General features: G+C 40.8%; 1 protein-coding gene across 1 annotated transcript in view; it reads right to left on the bottom strand.

Annotated features, from left to right (window-relative positions):
- Positions 1–20,753, bottom strand: part of LOC126176184 (MAP kinase-activating death domain protein) — a 545,775-nt gene that overhangs the window by 424,524 nt on the left and 100,498 nt on the right. The window contains exons 8-9 of the mRNA XM_049923326.1: positions 18,305–18,436; positions 18,149–18,219 (exon numbers count right to left, since the gene is read on the bottom strand). Of these exons, the coding sequence (XP_049779283.1) occupies positions 18,149–18,219; positions 18,305–18,436 (203 nt within the window). The remainder of the gene's footprint in view (positions 1–18,148; positions 18,220–18,304; positions 18,437–20,753) is intronic.

Raw genomic sequence — 20,753 nt, 5'->3', positions numbered from 1 at the left:
AGAGGAGACACTGACTCACAGATAGATATAATTAAAAATATACTAGAAATACATAAGCCTTCTCAGAAGTAGAACACTCATACATTCACACAACAGCAACTCACATACATTTCTACTGTCTCTGGCTGCTGAGGTCCAATTGTGATGGTATCTGTTGTAAGCAGCAATAAGTTGTGGACAGTGGTGCATGTAAGGAGGAGGCATGGGGGTGGGCAGAGGGAGGGACAGCAGGTAGGGGTGGGGTAGGGGTGGGGGAAGATGCTACCTGTGGGAGCATACAGGGGCATGATAGGGAGAGCATAGGGCTACTAAGTGCAGTGTTAGGAGGCTATGGGAGGAAGGGACAAAAGTAAATGGAAAATGAGCTCCTTGTCCATGCCCATATGGCCCAAGCAATGTTGACCAGCCATAGAGCGCCATGCAGGTGTAGTGAGTAGCAATTTATCCTTTCCATATTGTTCTTGCATGAATAAAAACAATAGATATCTCAATCAAAGCAGGAGATTCTAATGCTTTGATTTATATATGTAGTTTCACATATAAGAGAATGTTTTAATTAATTCAGTTAATTGAAAAAGTAATTACATACAAAATATTTTGTATTGACAATATCTGATTCAAGTTTAATACATCTTAAATTGAATGTGGTCACTTGATGTGCACCATAACAACATTCAGCTCAATTTTTATTTTCTAGTGATTTTTGTTTTTGCATATTTTGAGCCCACCTGTTTTCACATCAGCCCAGTTCAATTGCCATACACTGGCAACAGAACTGGCTACCTGTGAGAGATTACATACCGGGTGATCAAAAAGTCAGTATAAATTTGAAAACTTAATAAACCATGGAATAATGTAGATAGAGGGGTAAAAATTGACACACATGCTTGGAATGACATGGGGTTTTATTAGAACCAAAAAAAAAAGACATGGGGTTTTATTAGAACCAAAAAAAAAAGTATTGCTAGACGCATGAAAGATCTCTAGTGTGCGTCGTTTGGTGATGATCGTGTGCTCAGCCACCACTTTCATTATGACTGGCCTCCCAGGTCCCCAGACCTCTGTCCATGCGATTATTGGCTTTGGGGTTACCTGAAGTCGCAAGCGTATGGTGATCGATCAACATCTCTAGAGATGCTGAAAGACAACATCCGACGCCAATGCCTCACCATAACTCCGGACATGCTTTACAGTGCTGTTCACAACATTATTCCTTGACTACAGCTATTGTTGAGGAATGATGGTGGACATATTGAGCATTTCCTGTAAAGAACATCATCTTTGCTTTGTCTAACTTTGTTATGCTAATTATTGTTATTCTGATCAGATGAAGTGCCATCTGTTGGACATTTTTGAACGTTTGTATTTTTTTTTTTTTTTTTTTTTTTTTTTTTTTTTTTTTTTTTTGTTCTAATAAAGCCCCATGTCATTCCAAGCATGTGTGCCAATTTGTACGTCTCTATCTATATTATTCCATGATTTATTCAGTTTTCAAATTTATACTGACTTTTGATCACCCGGTACTTAATCTTGGATAAATCAAACAATGGAAACTCCAGGATGGAATATCAGGAAACGAAAACACACACACACACACACACAACCGTTCACACAAGTAAGCATACCTCATGCACACATGATCACCATCTCCAGCAGCTCAGACCGGAATGCAATGGTCACATTCAGCAGAAGCAGCAATCTGGAGTTAGGTGGAGAAGGGAGAGAGATAGCAGAGTAAAGGTGGGTAGGGAGGAGCACTGTCTGTCAGAGGGGGCACGGACTATATCAGGCATGACAAGACTGCCAGACACATGATTGGGAGACTGCGGAGCATAGAGGTGGGGGGAAGGAGGATGGGACTGTGGAGTGGAAAGGCGAGGATCAGGGAAGGAGAAAGAAGAGGAGCAGGGAAGGAAAAAGATGAGCGAGTGAATTGGCAGATGGGAGCACGCAATGAGGATGAGGGGGTGTGAACAGGGAAGAGGTGATAGGATAGAGGGGGCAGGACCTGTCGGGTGGAGGGTGCAGGGACAATAGGTTACCATAATTTGGGGATGAAGGTTGTGTTGTAAGGATAACTCACATCTATGCAGTTCAGAAAAGCTGATGGTGGAGGGGAGGAGCCCAGGTTGTGAAACAACCAATGAAATCAAGTTCCTCCACCTATAACTTCTGTAGGGACCAATGACCTCAGCAGTTTGGTCCTATAAGACCTTGGTGTTGTTGTTGTGGTCTTCAGTCCTGAGACTGGTTTGATGCAGCTCTCCATGCTACTCTATCCTGTGCAAGCTTCTTCATCTCCCAGTACCTACTGCAACCTACATCCTTCTGAATCTTACCAATTATAAATTCTGCCAGAGTGATCCCACCCCGCAAGTCCAAAATAACCTCCAATCCCTGTTTAGAGCCTTAGGCCCTTCCCACAGCTCTCCCTTGGATCCATTTCCCTCCTCACCCCTATGACACCCTGCAACCCACCTTCTACATGCTCCCAAAATCCACAAACCCAACAATTCTGGACACCCTATTGTAGATGGTTATTTTGCCCCATTAAAAGAATTTCGACCCTCATTGACCACCACGTCCAACCGAATGCCTGAAATATAATCTCTCACATCAAAGATACCAACCACTTTCTTTATTGACTCTCTACCGTCCCCACCCCTTTACTTCCCAGATCTGTACTCATCACTGTTGATGTTACTTCCCTATACAACAACATCTCTCATGCCCATGGTCTTGCTGCTATCGAGTACTACTTTTCCCAATGTCCTACTGACTACAAACACACTACCTCTTTTCTCATACACCTTACTAACTTAATCCTAACACACAACTACTTCTCTTTTGAAGGGTAAGTATACAAACAAATCTGCAGCACAGCCATAGATACCTGGATGAACCCTGCTATGTCAACCTGTTTATGAGCCATCTATAGGAAACTCTCAAAACCCCAAACCCTTGATTTGGTTCAGTTCATTAATGATATCTTCTTGATATGGTTTCAAGACTAAAACATCCTTTCCTCATTCCTTCACAACCTCAAAACTTTCTCTCCCATCTGCTTCACCTTGTCCTCCTCAACCTAGTATCATACATTCCTGAATGCTGACCTCCTCTCTGATGGCTCCATCCACATTCAGTACACCAGCCAACAGCACCTGTATTTTGACAGCTGCCATCCCTTCCACCCCAAAGAATCCCTGCCATACAGCCTGGCCATCTGGGATGGCATATCTGCTGTCACAAGGAATCCCTTGCCATTATGCTGAAGGTCTCACCAAGACCTTTACAGACAGGCTCTATCCCCCAGATCTAGTAAGCAAACAGGCCTCCTGTGCCATTTCCCTTCATACCCCCAATCCTCCCACAACCCCCAAGAACATACCATAAAGGAGTGGTCCCTTCATTACCCAGTACCACCATGGACAAGAACAACTGAACCAAATGCTTCATCAGCATTTTGGTTGCCTATCATCATGCCCTGAAATGAGGGATATCCTACCCAAGTTCCTCCCATCCCTCCTAAAGTGGTGTTCCATCACCCACCTAACCTCCACAACATCCTAGTCCATCCCTATGCCACTCCCAGTCCCGGCCCCTTACTGCAGGGATCATATCCCTGTGGAAGACCCAAACCACGCATCCAGCATTTCCTATTTCAGTCCTCTCAAAGGCATATCCTACCCCATCAGAGGCTGGGCCACATGTGAAAACAGCCACGTGATGTACTACCTCTGCTGCAATCATTACACAGCTTTTTATATTGGTATAACTACCAAAAAGCAGTCCACAAGGATGAACGGCCACCACCAGACAGTGGTCAAGAGCATGGTAGACCACCAAATGGTACATCAAGCAGCTGATCATAAAGTACTTGATTTCAATTGCTCCTTCACAACCCCATAACCTCCAAATGATGTGTCTGGAAGTTTTGTCTTGCCCCATCTAGTCCCTGCACACTTTCCCGCTTCACAGTGAAAAGATATATTGCTACTTACCTGAGACAGGCCTAATTAAATGACACTTACACAAAGCTTTCAGCCACAGCTTTGATCAGCGGCAGAGAAACATACACCATTCATACACACAAGCAAGCACACCTCATGCACCTAGGGCCACCAGTTCCAGCAGCTTTCTGGCCTGAGCCACCACAGCTGGTAGTCGTGTGTGTGAAGTGTGCTTGGTTGTGTGTATGAGTGGTGTGTGTTTCTCCTCTGCTGACAAAGACTGTGGCCTAAAGCTTTGTGTAGGTGTCTTTTAATTGTACCTGTCTATAACTTAATATGTGTTCTTTACAGTAAGAAGCAATCAATCTTTTCCTGCATTGTTGATATTCCTACCTGGAGCTTCCATAGTTTGAGTTTTCCTAATATTGCTAATCTTGGATAAAACCAGTCTGCAGCTCAGTTTAAAATTATGTAAAGAATAATTTGAACTAAGCACATGTAATTACGATGTATGATTGGCTGACACCACTCTATTAGACAGCCTACAGACCTTGTGAGGGCCTCTTGACAAAGTTACAGTGAAAATTACAATGGTCTTTGAGGCAAATGGACCCAGGCACTCATCAATGTGGTTCACAGAGTAGAATTGCAGCCTTCACTAATGGAGGTGGTATGTAGAGAAACTTCATTGTGTAGCCATCCATTAGTAACAGCATTGGTGGACATCAAGGGAAGATCGGTATAGTTAGTGTGATGCTACCTGCTGGTGTCATTCAGATGACTTCAATGGCTGCTAGTATATAAAGTTCTCTGTTAAAAAAGTCATGATGGTTTCCTTGTAGGTAAAATATTCCATAAGTGAAATTATTCTCCATTTAGATCTCTGGGCAGGATGTCCTATCATACCAAAATATTGTTCTAACTAAGATGTGCATGTGGAATGCCATAAATGTAATATAGTGCAGAAAATCATAAAAAATATGGTAGAAATGGAAAGGATATATATAGAGGTACTTTAGGAAAGAGCGAAAAATCCAGGATGGAATGTGACAATATTATGAAACAGCATAATATTGTTAGGGAAGCGTGAGATGCAAAGGCCAGAAAAGGGGTTTTAGAATGAAGATCAGAGCATTATCCATACTTCATCAGATAATGGTAGAACAAGATAAGATGTAGTAGTACTGAATAGGGAGAACAGCGAAAGATTATCAGCAATAAGCAGAAAGAACACTGATGATGGAACTGAATGGATGTTCAACAGACACTTTAAAAGTTACATATATATGGCATCCACAGAAGTTGATGGAAGTGAAATTGAAAGAAAATGTGATAATATTAACAGTGTCATGAAATATATCAATGGGAGTGAGGATTTAATCATAATAAAACTAAACTAAATTCTGTCCGAAGAGGCCTTGGAAGGCCCGATGGTACTGACCAGCCACCATGTCATCCTCAGCCCACAGGCGTCACTGGATGCGGATACGGAGGGGCATGTGATCAGCACACCGCTCTCCTGACCATATGTCAGTTTATGAGACTAGAACAGCTACCTTACGGTCAAGTAGCTCCTCAGTGTGCCTTGCAAGGCCTGAGTGTACGCCACTTGCCAACAGCGCTCAGCAGACCCGATGGTCACCCATCCAAGTGCTAGTCCAGCCCGACAGCACTCAACTTTGGTCCTCTGATGGGAACCAGTGTTACCACTGCGGCATGGCCATTGGCCTGATTTAATCACAATGGGAGGCTGAAATGCAAAGGTAGAAAGCACAAAATGAAGGGAGAAATTGATCTCCCCAAGTGACATGAACGGAGAATGATTAATAGAAGTCAGTATTTGGCACTAGTTAGTCATTACAAATATTCTTTTTAAGAATGCCTTGAGAAGGAATAATACACAGAAGATGTCAGGGGACCAAAGAATGACACTCAGTTGAGTATACTTTGGGAAATAAAAAGATTCTAGAATCAAGTGAAGGAGAGTTTGCCATAAGCTTACATTTACAGGGTGCATAACCTAATATTAATTAAATGTCAAATGAAATTCAAAGAGTTCAAGGGAAAGCAGCCAAAACATTGGAATGTAGATAAATTCAAGGATCTACAAGCTCAGGATGCCTTGCAAGAATATGTAACAAAGAAATAATGACACTTCAAGAAGTTATTGCTGTAGAAAATTAATGTAGTGGGTTAACAAGAGGTGTAATAAAAACAAAGTAAGATTCAAAATGGCAGAAAAGGAGTCAGTGTTGGATAACAGATAAAACAGATCACATACTAGTACTAGATTATGATTGATAAATAAACAACAGAAATGTAAATATGTTAGTCACGAAGAAGTGAAGTTAATTGGGCATATAGAAATGCTAAAGAAGAATGGATGGAGGGAAATCTGACTTGAGACACAAAACTGAAACAGACTATGTAGATGGTGCATATCAGCTAGTAAACAATCATTTTAGACACCAAAAAGTGAGGTGCATGATGGTTATAGATGAGACAGTTAACTGAGCAGTACAAGCAAGGGCTATGGCAAGTCTGTTGAAACAATAGCTGGAAAAACTTTACAGTTCCTCAAATAAATTGGGCTGATTAAAAATTAAGACATGGTGCCAGAAGAGGAGATTCAATCCCTATTCATGAATTTCAAAAAGCTATACATGAACTTGTAAAGAACAAATATCCATAAATTGTGTTACCTAGTGTATATTATGTTTTATGAAAATAACAACTGTGTATTACTATGAAATAGAAAAGTGTTGCTTAGAACAGATTGCTAAACATAAGAAATAATTTCACTCAGTGCTGAATCCAACATGATCAAGAAGGAATGATGGAACAGTAAAACAGCAGAACACTGCCAACAAAACTGCTAAAGATCAAATTGAAGTGAGCGATGCCAGTGTTAAACCAGCAGTACTTTTAGAAGCAAAACCTAATATTTGATTTTTCCAAACTGAAGCACAATTTCATATTTCTGGCATAATAACTGAAACTACAAAATTTAATTTTTTGATGGCCTTCTTTATTACTTTCAAGGAGATCTCCACCACACATCAGGGGCGATGACTCTTGAGACCGGAGGTAAATAGTACTGCCTTACCACAAACTACCAGTTCAGCTCACTCCATGGATACCAGCAGGACTAAGCTTGTGGATGGATTATCAATGACAATTTCACTTATCTCTAGGAATCCAGCAAGGTGGAAACTTGCATTTGTTGTGCACTTTGATAGTGGACTCTGGTTGTGAATAGGATATAAGTCATGGCAAGTCCAGTCAGTACTGGCTAAGTAACTATTAGAGACAGAATTGAGTTTGTACAAATGTCTCTGATAAAGTTGTAATTGCTGAAATACAAAACAACTGATATGGGGCATTGTATACTGCAAAAAAATTGGTCCAAAATTTCTACAAATGAACAAATATGTGAATACAAACACTTGCCATAAGTGCAACTGGTGAAAATTTCTTCATTGCTTAGTGGCTTTTATAGCTCTAGAGTGTTGGTAATTCATGCCATGACATAAAAATAGAAATGTAGGTACAGGGTGTTACCAAAAGATATGGTCACAAACTTTCAGGAAACATTCTTCACACATTGAGGAACAAAATACACTCCTGGAAATGGAAAAAAGAACACATTGAGACCGGTGTGTCAGACCCACCATACTTGCTCCGGACACTGCGAGAGGGCTGTACAAGCAATGATCACATGCACGGCACAGCGGACACACCAGGAACCGCGGTGTTGGCCGTCGAATGGCGCTAGCTGCGCAGCATTTGTGCACCGCCACCGTCAGTGTCAGCCAGTTTACCGTGGCATACGGAGCTCCATCGCAGTCTTTAACACTGGTAGCATGCCGCGACAGCGTGGACGTGAACCGTATGTGCAGTTGACGGACTTTGAGCGAGGGCGTATAGTGGGCATGCGGGAGGCCGGGTGGACGTACCGCCGAATTGCTCAACACGTGGGGCGTGAGGTCTCCACAGTACATCGATGTTGTCGCCAGTGGTCGGCGGAAGGTGCACGTGCCCGTCTACCTGGGACCGGACCGCAGCGACGCACGGATGCACGCCAAGACCGTAGGATCCTACACAGTGCCGTAGGGGACCACACCGCCACTTCCCAGCAAATTAGGGACACTGTTGCTCCTGGGGTATCGGCGAGGACCATTCACAACCGTCTCCATGAAGCTGGGCTACGGTCCCGCACACCGTTAGGCCGTCTTCCGCTCACGCCCCAACATCGTGCAGCCCGCCTCCAGTGGTGTCGCGACAGGCGTGAATGGAGGGACGAATGGAGACGTGTCGTCTTCAGCGATGAGAGTCGCTTCTGCCTTGGTGCCACTGATGGTCGTATGCGTGTTTGGCGCCGTGCAGGTGAGCGCCACAATCAGGACTGCATACGACCGAGGCACACAGGGCCAACACCCGGCATCATGGTGTGGGGAGCGATCTCCTACACTGGCCGTACACCACTGGTGATCGTCGAGGGGACACTGAATAGTGCACGGTACATCCAAACCGTCATCGAACCCATCGTTCTACCATTCCTAGACCGGCAAGGGAACTTGCTGTTCTAACAGGACAATGCACGTCCGCATGTATCCCGTGCCACCCAACGTGCTCTAGAAGGTGTAAGTCAACTACCCTGGCCAGCAAGATCTCCGGATATGTCCCCCATTGAGCATGTTTGGGACTGGATGAAGCGTCGTCTCACGCGGTCTGCACGTCCAGCACGAACGCTGGTCCAACTGAGGCGCCAGGTGGAAATGGCATGGCAAGCCGTTCCACAGGACTACATCCAGCATCTCTACGATCGTCTCCATGGGAGAATAGCAGCCTGCATTGCTGCGAAAGGTGGATATACACTGTACTAGTGCCGACATTGTGCATGCTCTGTTGCCTGTGTCTTTGTGCCTGTGGTTCTGTCAGTGTGATCATGTGATGTATCTGTCCCCAGGAATGTGTCAATAAAGTTTCCCCTTCCTGGGACAATGAATTCACGGGGTTCTTATTTCAATTTCCAGGAGTGTATGTGGACATTGGTCTGGAAATACTTATTGTACATGTTAGAGGTCAGCTTCTACAACTCTTAAACACATTAATCATGATAAACACATAGTAAAATAACATACTATCAGAGTATGTAACACTTTCCCAGATGAAATGTTCAGAATGTCCTCCATTAGCCTGGTTACATGTATCAACCTGCCATTGAATCCCTGATGCACCATTGTATCCTGGAGGAATGTGTATTGTTTCACAGTATTCTGCAATATGGGCATGAAAACACTGTACGTCTTGCACCGGGGTTCAGTACACAAGAACTCTCAAATGCTCATACAAATAAAAGTCTGGTGGGTATAGGTCCAGAGAGCATGGAGGCCAAGGAATCTGTCCACTTCTCCCTATCCATCTGTCATGGAATCCGTTATTCAGATGCCTGCAAACATTAACACTGAAATGAGGAGGAGTTCCACCATTCATGGACTGTATTTTGTCACACTTCTAAAGGCACATGTTCTACCAGACAATGTAGAGTATTCTCTAAGAAAACATGGTAAGTTTCTCTGCTGAGCTTGTGTGGAAGAACATAAGGCCCTAACAAACACTCTGCATAATTTCATGAGGGTCCTCAACACCTCTTAATAAGGAATAGGAATGGACCCAAAACTGATGCTAGTGGGATTCCCTTCATGATTTCACCCTTATCACAAACATTTTTCTCCTTCCATCCTTGTTTGAATTAGTGAGCATAGCGCTCTGCATTCTGTTTGTTAAGAATGATTCAAATCAGTTGTGTTTTCCCATAATTAATGCGAACCTATATGTACATCTACATTTATAACCTGAAGACCACTATGACTAGCATCACAGAGGGTACATCCCATTATACCAGTTATTAGGGCTTCTTCCTGTTCTGTTCTCATACAGAGTATGGATAGAATGCTTCTGTGCACACTGTAATTAATTCAATCTTGTCCTAATGACCCCTATATGAGTGACACATAGGGGATTGTAGAACATGCCTAGTGTAGTCATTTTAAATAGGTTCTTGAAACTTTGTAAGCAGGCTTCCTCAGGATAGTTTACTTCTATTTCAAGAGTCTGCCAGTTCCATTCTTCAGCATTTGTTTGACATTCTCCCATGGGTCCAACAATCCTGTGATCATTTGTGCTGCCCTTCTCTCTAGATGTCCAATACTGACTGCCCTTCTCTGTATATGTCCAACACCCCTGTTCGTCTCATTTGGTATGGGTCTCGCACACTTGAACAACATTCTGGAATGGGTCACATGAGTGATTTGTAAGCTATGTCCTTTGTAGACTGATTGTATTTCCCACAGTATTCTACCAATAAATCAATGTCTACCCTCTGCTTTACCAAATACTGAACATATGCGATTACTCCAGTTCGTATCCCAACAAAATGTTGTGACCCATGGATATTACAGTCATAGGAAACTAATTTTTTTTCATTTTGTGAAGTGCATAATTTTAGTTTACTGAACATTTACAGCAAGTTGCCAATCTATGCACCACTTTGAAATCTTATCAAGATCTGACAAAATTTATGCAGTTTCTATCAGACAATACTGGCATCATCTGCAAAAAGTCTGAGGTTAATATTAATACTGTCCACAAGGTTCTTGATATGCAACATGAACTGCAATGGACCCAACACAATTCTCTGGAGCACATCTGAAGCTATTTATTTATAAATCTGGTGTTGGCCTTCCATCCAAGAAAACTTCCTACCGACAAATCCTCAATCCAGCCATAAATTTCACGTGATACCTGTACGATAGTAGTTTTGATAATAAATGCGGATATGGTACTCAGTCAAATGCTCTTCAGAAATCAGGATATATAGTACTGCATCTTCCTGATTGCCTTGATCCAAAGCTTTCAGTATGTCGATGTTTTCGGAAACAATGCTGGTTTGCATGGAGAAGGTCACTCTGTTCGAGATACCTCATTGTGTAAAAACTCAGAATATGCTCTAAGATTCTACAACAAATAGATGTCAAGGATATCGGATGGCAGTTTTGTCGATCATCACTTCTACTACCTTTCTTGTAAATGGGCGTGATCTGTGCTTTCTTCCAACTACAAGTCACTGTTTTCTGTTTGAGTATCTACAATAGAATAGTTAGAGAGGATCTAACTCAGCCACATATTTAGCATAGATCTTTTCAATGGTATGAGGATTAAATAGGGGCAATTCTTCTGGATTTTCCTTTCTAAAGGCACATTTGAAAACTGAGTTAAGCATTTCAGCTTCTATTTCTCTGCCCTCTATTTCAGTTCCTGTCTCATTTGCAAGCCATTGGACAGTAACTTTGGTGCCTATAACAGCCTTTACATATGACCAGAATTTCTTCCGGTTTTGTGAAAGACTGTCTGACAACATTCTCCTCCAGTAGTCATTGAAGGCTTCATGCACTGCTCTCTTGATAGCTAAACAAGTTTCATTCAGCATCTCTCTATCTACAGCACTATGCTTTGATTTACGCCTATTACAGAGTAGTCTCTGTGAATTTAGAAGTTTCTTTACAGTGGATGTATACCACAGAGTGTCCCTCCCTTTTGTCATACACATCTATTCAGAGCATAGTCAACTATTCTTCTGAAATTGAGCCATAGTTCCTCTACATACTGGTTAGACACTGGACTCGCATTCGGGAGGACGACGGTTCAATCCCGCGTCCGGCCATCCTGATTTAGGTTTTCCGTGATTTCCCTAAATCGCTCCAGGCAAATGCCGGGATGGTTCCTTTCAAAGGGCACGGCCGACTTCCTTCCCCATCCTTCCCTAATCCGATGAGACCAATGACCTCGCTGTCTGGTCTCCTTCCCCAACAACCAACCAACCAACCAACCAACCATCCTCTACATACTCCCGTGTTGTGCTGAAAGTTTCAAGTTCCTCACTGAGATATGACTCTACAGATATTTTATCGAATTTACTGAACATACAGTATTTATCTTTCTACTTGTTTTAGTTGTCCTTTGAACTTGGTAATAATTGTCGCTACAACTTCATCATGGACACTGACACCAGCTTTGATGTGAACATACTCAAAGAGGTCAAGTCTATTTGCTGCCATTAGATCTAATATATCTCCATCATGAGTGGGGTTCCAAATTATGTGTTCTTGGTAGTTTTCAGAGAAGGCTTTTAGTAATGTTTCACAGGATATCTTACCATACCCATCACTAACAAAAGTGTAATTTTTCCAGTTGATTGTTGGATGATTAATGTCTCCATCAATTATTATAGTATGATTGTGGAGCTTACGTACAAGGGAACAGAGGTTTTCTCTCAAGTTTTCAGTTACATCAGAAAGTGAGTCAGGTGAGCAATAGAAGGATCCAGTTACCATTTTATGTCTCCCTCTGATACTTAGCCTTGCCCACACAATCTCACATGCAGCTACTGTTTCTATCTTTGTGGATTTCAGTTTCTTATCTACTGTGACAAATACACCTCCATTTCCCTTTAGCCTATCTTTTTGACACAAACTTAAATTTTCCCCAAAAATCTCACTGCTATTAATTTCAGGTTTCAATCAGCTTTCTATAACTATAGTTGGAGTCACAAATGATGAAGGTCAAGTTTAGGCTTGCTCTGCGCACCTACATCATGCATTATCTGACAGCCAATGAGCATTCAGCATGTTCTGAGCACTCTGTTGTGACTGCCATAGCTAATGCGAGCAACAGATGTGTTCACAGCGAGTTGTTTAGTGAATTTCAATTCCATTTGTTGTGAGCCGTCATCGCTGATTGTGGTGGTAAGTGATAAATTCTGCATAAGCAAGCGAGAGACACAATTTGCAGAATAAATGCTTCTTCAAGTTGACAGTATGCACATGGGCACACCACAACTGCTGCTTGGAATTGTCAACAATGAAATCTGTGTCTGTGCCTCAACATATGTGACCTGTCATCATTCATGGATCGGACTATAGTATTATGTGAGCTTCACTGTTTTTCAGGAGCACTTCAAACTCTGGCACTTTATTGTGAATGCTCTGGCAGTTTACTACTAGGATTTTAATACTCTCACCTGTGAGGGTCATTCTATCGGACCTTACACTGATAATTCTGGGTCTCCTACAGCTGTTATTATCTGGACTGGACGGAGAGTCGCCAAATATAAAAAATCCTTGTGTGCACCCTACATACACTCAGCTACCTGCATTGTAGCATCTGATGTGTATTGCACACCTGACCCATTTAGGGGAACATAACAGTTCCCTAAGGCTCAAGTGCAGGAACTTGTAACCCTGCTTGTCACAGAACCTTTGAAATCTTTGAATCAACCCTTCCACTTGACTTAGTACCATGTGGTGACGAGAAGTTCTGGGGACGGTGCTGCAAATTGTGAGCTTTGTTGAAACTCTGTGTCCAAGCCTGGTCTGCTCAACCTTCTCTTCTAGTCATTGGAATGCTCAAAGTATGACCTCAGAGCCTAGAACACAGGCATCATTTGTTCCCAGGTGGACCACAACCTGCAGTTGGCTGCACCCTGTTTTGTCAACAACTGCTGGAATAGCCTCTTCAGCATGCCGAATGAGGACCCAAGGTATACACCCTTGCTGCCATTTACCTAAGTGGTGCCATTATTTGCTGTACTTTTGAACTGCTAATGATTAATCGACTCTCACCCTTTTGCATTTGCCTCTTCTTGACACAGGACAAAGCATGTTTCCCTCAAAGCATGTTTCCTCAAAACAGGTGAAGTTAATCCCACTGGTTCAGTTTCAGTTTCATTGATAGGCAGCACCTCGAACTTGTTCGTTAGTTATAGGATGCCTAGATCTACCACTGACATGCCACTCACAGTCAAGTAAATGAGTAATGACAGGTCCCATATTTCCCGTAGAGGAAACAGGATCCACAGGAGAGGTAGGTATCAAAGTGCCTTTGGTACCATGGGTACTGGTCATGGCTCTCAGGAGCTCTTCCAACAGATCAATTTGGAGCAGCTGCCAACTGTTTGGCAGTAGCTGTGGCATTTCCACCTGCTTATGAAAGTCAAGTAACTCATCCCATGTTCAAGAACAGCATTCACAGTTGGGCTGCACTGTGGGTGGTGCTGTTTTACAGGGCAGTGAAGAGATAAATCAGGGTGTATACGTCGACACAGAAAAAAAACTCCCGGATTTTTGCCAGATTTCCCGGTTAAAAATACACTTTCTCCTGGGTGAAAATACACTTTTTCCATGTTAAGTGGCAGTATACTCTTCCTCAGCACTGTAAAACTCATCAATTCTTTGAATGTTTATGGTTTTATATACCGACGTAGAATTTCCCTGCACTTTAGAAAATGAAACTCAGGGGGGAAAACACGTTTTGAAAGACCTTTGATGTGTAGCAACATGTACGCTGCATATTTCCGTATTACAAAGGTATAAATCTGAATGTCTTCAAACACCGCATGTCACTTTCCAAAGCATTGAAATTGAGATTGTGTAAGCCAGTCATAGCTGATGTCACGTGATCTCGCCAGCTGATGACAGCATAGGATACGTGATGTTGTCAGCCAATAGCAAGATCACTCTTAAGCAGCGTGAACACACAAATAAGAAAAGTTAATGGTTTAAATTAACATACATAGCATTCACATATAATATTAGTCTCGAAGATTAATAAGCTGAAGGAGAAGCTAAGCTTCCAGATAAAATGTTGATCTTTTTTGCGCGTGTTACACTTTAAGATACATCACACAAATGTGCCAGTAAAATTTTGAATAACGACATAAATGTCTGATCTTCTGGGCTTGAAATTCTTCTAAATGGTCGTCCTCAAAGAGCTGATTTTTAAATGAGAGTCAAACGCTTTGTGATTTAAGAAATTCATCGTACATTCTCGTACATAGTTCATCTTGCGTAAAAGGAAATTTGGTTTGAATGTAACCTTTTCAAACCACCATTCGCAAGAGTTTCCTGCGACCTGTTAGAAATAGGTTCGTTTCAGCAGCTGGAAGAGAGCGCCAGATAATAGGTGTCACCGTGTTTATGCAACTACGATGATGCAGGAAGCCCATATGTTCGTACGTGTAAAACATTAAAAGACCTTACATTATGTCATAAAAGAAACAAGGCATTAGAGGATACATCAACAGTATCGTAATTTCGTGAACCATACTAAAATGCATAATTCAGCTTAAAATGACATTCATATGTCCAGATTCATATGTAAATATTCTTGGAGTACCAGTACTGTATTATCTCATGTTTGGTTCTTTATTATAGCATAATGCCATACGTTCACTTGAAATGCAGCAAACATTTGAAACTAGACAATAGTGTGAAATTAAATACTTTGTTTCAAATAAAGCAGAAAAGATTAATGAAATCCAAATCTCTTTAGCAAACCGACAAAAATAGCTTCATTGTTCTGCAAGGCAATTAATGCTTGACTGTCAGGAAGGTGGAAATAAAACCTAAAACTAATAACATATTTTAGCCTTCCATAATTATGAGACATTATTTTAATTCATTTTATAACTCCCGGCCGCAAAAATCTGTTTGTTATCATTTAACGTGAGAGCAATAAACGAAGAGGAAACAACAAAATCACTGAACGTAAACACTGCTCTGTGCATCAGCGCCAGATTTACTATATTTCCAAACCAGGACAATATTAAGTAGTGGCGCCCAGCCATACTTCTGTAACCAGAAATGAAAGAAGGTACTACTCATATGCAACTCAAATGCGCATGCGCAAGAGCCCGCCCGCAACTGCTCAAACGAATCTAATTCAAACAGTGGCCGTCATGCTCATTGGAGTAATTTATTGTTATGAAGCATTGCATAGTCTTCCTAAAGCCTTTGACACACTTTGGTGTTGGCAGACGCTAGTATGAGCACTGTGTCTTGTTGTATATGGCGCATTTCCTTTGCAACTTAAGTTTGTTCCCCCCCCCCCCCCCCCCCCCCCCCCCCTCTCGTTCATGTTTTGTTGCTGCAGTATTATTCTGCAATAGCGGGATACAGTAATATCCTTTGTTAGAGTATTGGTTCCTACCAATCAAAATCAAAAAAATTTAACTGAAAACTAAAACAATGAAACATTCCCGGAATTCTAAACAATTCCCGGGTTTTCCTGCATCTCCCGGTTGTTCCGTGTCGTATACACCCTGTAAATTTAAACTAAGCTTGCTGACTAATGCACATAACAAAGGCAATCTCTGAAAATTCTCAAAAATGTACATTTATTTGGGTTGATATACATTGAAATTTGGGTTGATTTGTTCATTAGCAGTAACTGTGAGTCACAAACATTGATTAGCTACAAAATAAGTTATTCACAACACTCATAACTTATGAAAATTTTCAAAAATATAGATTTGTAAGCATCTAAAAATTCTAAAACATAACATATATCTCATGTTATTATACAGTGAAATCAGAGAACGATTGTTTTGAACAATGATAGGCCTACTGTTTTCAAAAATTTTAAATGAACACAAATAAGTGTAAACCTACAATGACTATCATGAAGAGAAGTAGAAAATGAACTCTAACATGGAACTAAAGCATTTCCAGATCCACACCCATTTTAACACATTTCATTCCTCTGTGTTTTCGCTGCACACTGTATACTGCAAAGATACTTGAGAAAACAATTCATAAATTCAGAATCATCAAGTTCAGGAATTATTTGTGAGTATTTTACTCAAAATGATTCGTCATATGGCACCAACTCTCTAATCATCAGCTGCTAATCTTATTTTGTAATAGTTTCTGTATTATAAATTTCTGTACCTTACAATATCTCACTATTGTTTTCCCCTACTACACGCTGGGCATTTGTCACACTGATGTGGTGGAAATAGTGTGAACAAACAAATTAATGAATTTCTACACTTTATAACTTGTTTGACACAATCAGTAAAATCTCCGAAAGAATAATATATGTGCAAATATACACACACACACACGAGTGTGTCTGTGTGCAAGAGCGATGTTCGCTGGTGCATACAGAACAACACATAACTGGTACTCTGGTCCTGTGATTTCATTATGGACCAGATCAATTTGGCAGTTAAGGACTTTGATGCAAATAACAACTGTACCTTTCAATACAACAATGAATCTTGTCATCAGATTTGTCTTGTATGTACCCATAGCCATCAATCAATTTTCAGTCATATGCAAGGGCAATGTGAAACATTCTCAATCTGGTAGAGAAATACTGTGTTTTCTAATTAAAAACAAACATTTATTTCCTTGAGGCTGTGCTTTCTTTCTAGGTCAATAGACTTCATAAAATTTTTTCCAGTGAGCAGATCCCATTTTTCAAGTGTGGTTCTGGAAGGTCTACAAAATACCCATGTCACAACCTTTTCACTGAACTCAAAATATTTTCTGATCACAAATTTAATTAGATGTGTGAAAAAGTTGAAATCAAAGGATATCTGATATGGGGAAGACAGTGAATACTTCAACAACTTGTACTTCAAATCCCTTAGTTTTCTTGTTATCAGTGTACATTTGTAAGTAGATGCAAATTCCTGATGAAGTACAATATTATTATTATTATTATTATTATTATTATTATTATTATTTGAGTGCTCTTTCATCTCTCACTTGGGGTGGGGAGTCCACTTCTGATTTAGAGTAACAAGTCAGTGAATAAGAACTGTTTGATTCTTTCAAAAATTGAAATGTATTTTCCTGTTGGGTTCCATTATCATTTATTAAATGTGGCATCCATTTGCTGTAGATATTTGTCGGAGATGATTTTGGAGATGATTCTATATGTAAAATATATCAAAATCCTTCTCTGTTGTACCTTATGTCATCAGCTATCTTAGAGCTTCCACTGGCTAAAAGTTCAGTATTATATGTTGCACTCTCTCAGTGTTCCAAGCCTAGAACTTTCCAACTCACTCTCAAACAGCACTCAACAGATCCTGTGTAACATCTCAGCCTGCCGCTGAAGCAGTCCCTGTCTGCACAATGATAATCAACGGCACATTCTACATAGCCTGGATGAACATACCACAAGATTACTAGGGAACTACCATTATAACAGTGTCAAATAGGACTGTTGATATAGGCAAGACAATAAAATGAAATGTGGCACTTCATTAAGCTTTGATAAAAATTCAAGGATCACTCAGCATATAAAATTTCAACACAAAGAGTATTTAACATAAGTTTTCTACTTACCTAAAATTCTTTTTGTACATTAGAAAACTGGCTGGTATACCAATGACGAAAGGAGTCGGTGCAAGTAATAGCTGAAATAAGTCAGTGCAGAGTCAGCTACAGGAATATGTTAAGAGACTAAGCATCAAACTACTACAACATGTGATTATAACTTACTTGTTCAGCACAGCTCATACATGTTGGTAAGAGAGGTATCACAGGGAACATATACTCTAATGGGTAAATCATTGTTACAAATGCCATCACAGACATGGACAAGGCATTGTAATCTCGTGATTGTAGCACCAGCTGCAGGATAAAATCAATATTAGATTATATTCACAAAAACCATTAAAATTAAACAAACAGGGAACAACATTAGGATAGAGACTGCTATTATTATGCATTTGCATTTCTTGATACCTAATTTCAAAATCAGGGCTTCAGAATATACAATAAAAGCTACAACTGATGTACTTTCCTCCAATGTGTCTGGTAATTTCTGAGATGTAAGGTCATAGTTGCAAGTTAAATTATTATTATTTAACATCTGATGTGCTGCTACAGGATGCATCCCCAAAAGCACTGTATTTTATGACGGTGTTCTGAACAGTAATGCCTTCAATTTTTTTATGTGAAAACTCTTAATGCTTTTTAAATATAACACATGTTATTAACATTCTACATCATTATTTTTCATATCTACATATCTGCAGCCCTCTGCCACTAGAGGACTTCAAATTGAAGCATGTAACATGGTGCTGTGTAATGTAATTATGTCAGTGCGTTAGAAACAGCAAGCTGTAATCAAGTTTTGAATTTGAAGAGTTCATCCACACATGGAGCACACTCTCCTTCAGCATGACACCTAAGTGCTGTGACTTCAGCAACAAATCTGATGCCTTGGGTTCATTGTCATCTATCATCCTCCATACAATCCTGATTTGGGCCCATCCAATTTTCAGAATTTAAAGAACACATTTGAGAACTTCACTTTGATAGTGATTGAGTTGTGCAAGAAGAGGTGAGGATGTGGCTCCATCAATGATGTCAAAGATTCTACAATGACGACATCAACAAACTGGTCTCTCATTGGGAGACATGTGTTCATCACCAGAGTGATTATGTTGAGAGACAGATATGTAGACATGAAGAATAAAGATACACAATGTCAATAATGTTTGTTTTATTTAAAAGCTTTAAGAGTTTTCACATTAAAAATTTGTAGGCATTGCTTTCTTTGGTTAGAAAACAATATTCTTTTTTTCATATAGAGAGAGTGCAAGGGTCAATTACCAGTTCTAAATTTAGATTATCAAATGATCTACCATTGGGGAACTATTAGACACAATAGAATAATAGTACAAATACGAACAATAGCTCAGTGTAGCTTTAAAGCCAAAGCAGTTTAACCACAATAACAGATGCCAGCCTTACGACATCAGAATTCATTCAGATGGCATGATATGATGACAATATTATGAAAAGTGTAGGCTGATACCCACCACGTAGAAGTAGAAGATATGCTGAGTCAAAGACAGGCACAACAAAAGACTGCTAAACATGTGGTCTTTCGGCCAAAAGGCCATATACTGTTTCTGGCCTTGGAGGATGGACTGTGAACAACTGCACATAATGGGAGAAGCAATCTGGGTGGTGGGGGTAAGGAGGAGGCTGAGGCAGGGAGGGGGAGGGATAGAAGGGTAGGGTCAGGGAGGTTACGGTGTTGCTTGTGGGAGCACGCAGGGATGTAATGGGGACCAGACAGGGCAGCTAGGTATATTCGGATGGCTAGATGGGAGGAGGTGAGGTGAAGGGGGTGGGCAGAGTGGAAAAGGAGAGAAATAGAGGAGGGGGAAAAAAGACTGAGGGAGTGTTAGTGGAATAGCAGGCCATCTGCAACTCAACATTTCCTCTACACAGTGAGTAGCAACCAATCCTTTTAATAATACTGTCAATACTCCATCCTAAATTTTCCATTGTTTGGAATGGCGTGATATATAAGATCATAGTCTGGTAACATTTATAACTACTTCTGCTTGCTACAAGCCACTGCAGGACGTATAGTAAAGCAGTCACTATTATCAAGAATCATTTTCCTCCTTTGCTTCTTGACTTGTACTTGAACATGGGCTCTTGGAACATTGTGGGAGTAAGGTTCTCTTGAATATAATGCCATTCTTGCAAAATCCCCTATAGGAATCTGCTGAGTGTCTCTGTTATGGTCTGAAACATCTCTTTTTTCAATCTTTTCTCTGCCTGTCTCTCTCTCTTCTTAGTGAACATAACCTGGTAAGAGTCTCTGGTCCAACAACAATACTCAATAATTGGCTCCCATTCTCACTACAGATGTGTTCCTCTCATCCTGGGGTCTGAGTGACCTGCCTATCCTCTTTAAACTTCCTCCCTCTACACTTCTCCCCCATGATGAAGAAACTGATAGTTCCAAAAATTAGGATAAGGTCTTCAGCTCTACTTTTGCATATGTCTATTGGTAGTTCTAAACATTTCACCTTCCAAAAGGTAAGTACTGGCCAGCAGTTCTGTCTCATATACATTAGTTTTCTAGATAGAAGTTTCCTTTGATACTACTGAATCCAGGGAATAAATACCTACCATAAAATAG

This window comes from Schistocerca cancellata, chromosome 3 (assembly GCF_023864275.1).
Source record: "Schistocerca cancellata isolate TAMUIC-IGC-003103 chromosome 3, iqSchCanc2.1, whole genome shotgun sequence".
In the NCBI taxonomy this organism is placed as follows: domain Eukaryota; kingdom Metazoa; phylum Arthropoda; class Insecta; order Orthoptera; family Acrididae; genus Schistocerca; species Schistocerca cancellata.
Note: the sequence above shows the minus strand (reverse complement) of the source record. Positions and strands in the feature narration are given on the sequence as shown.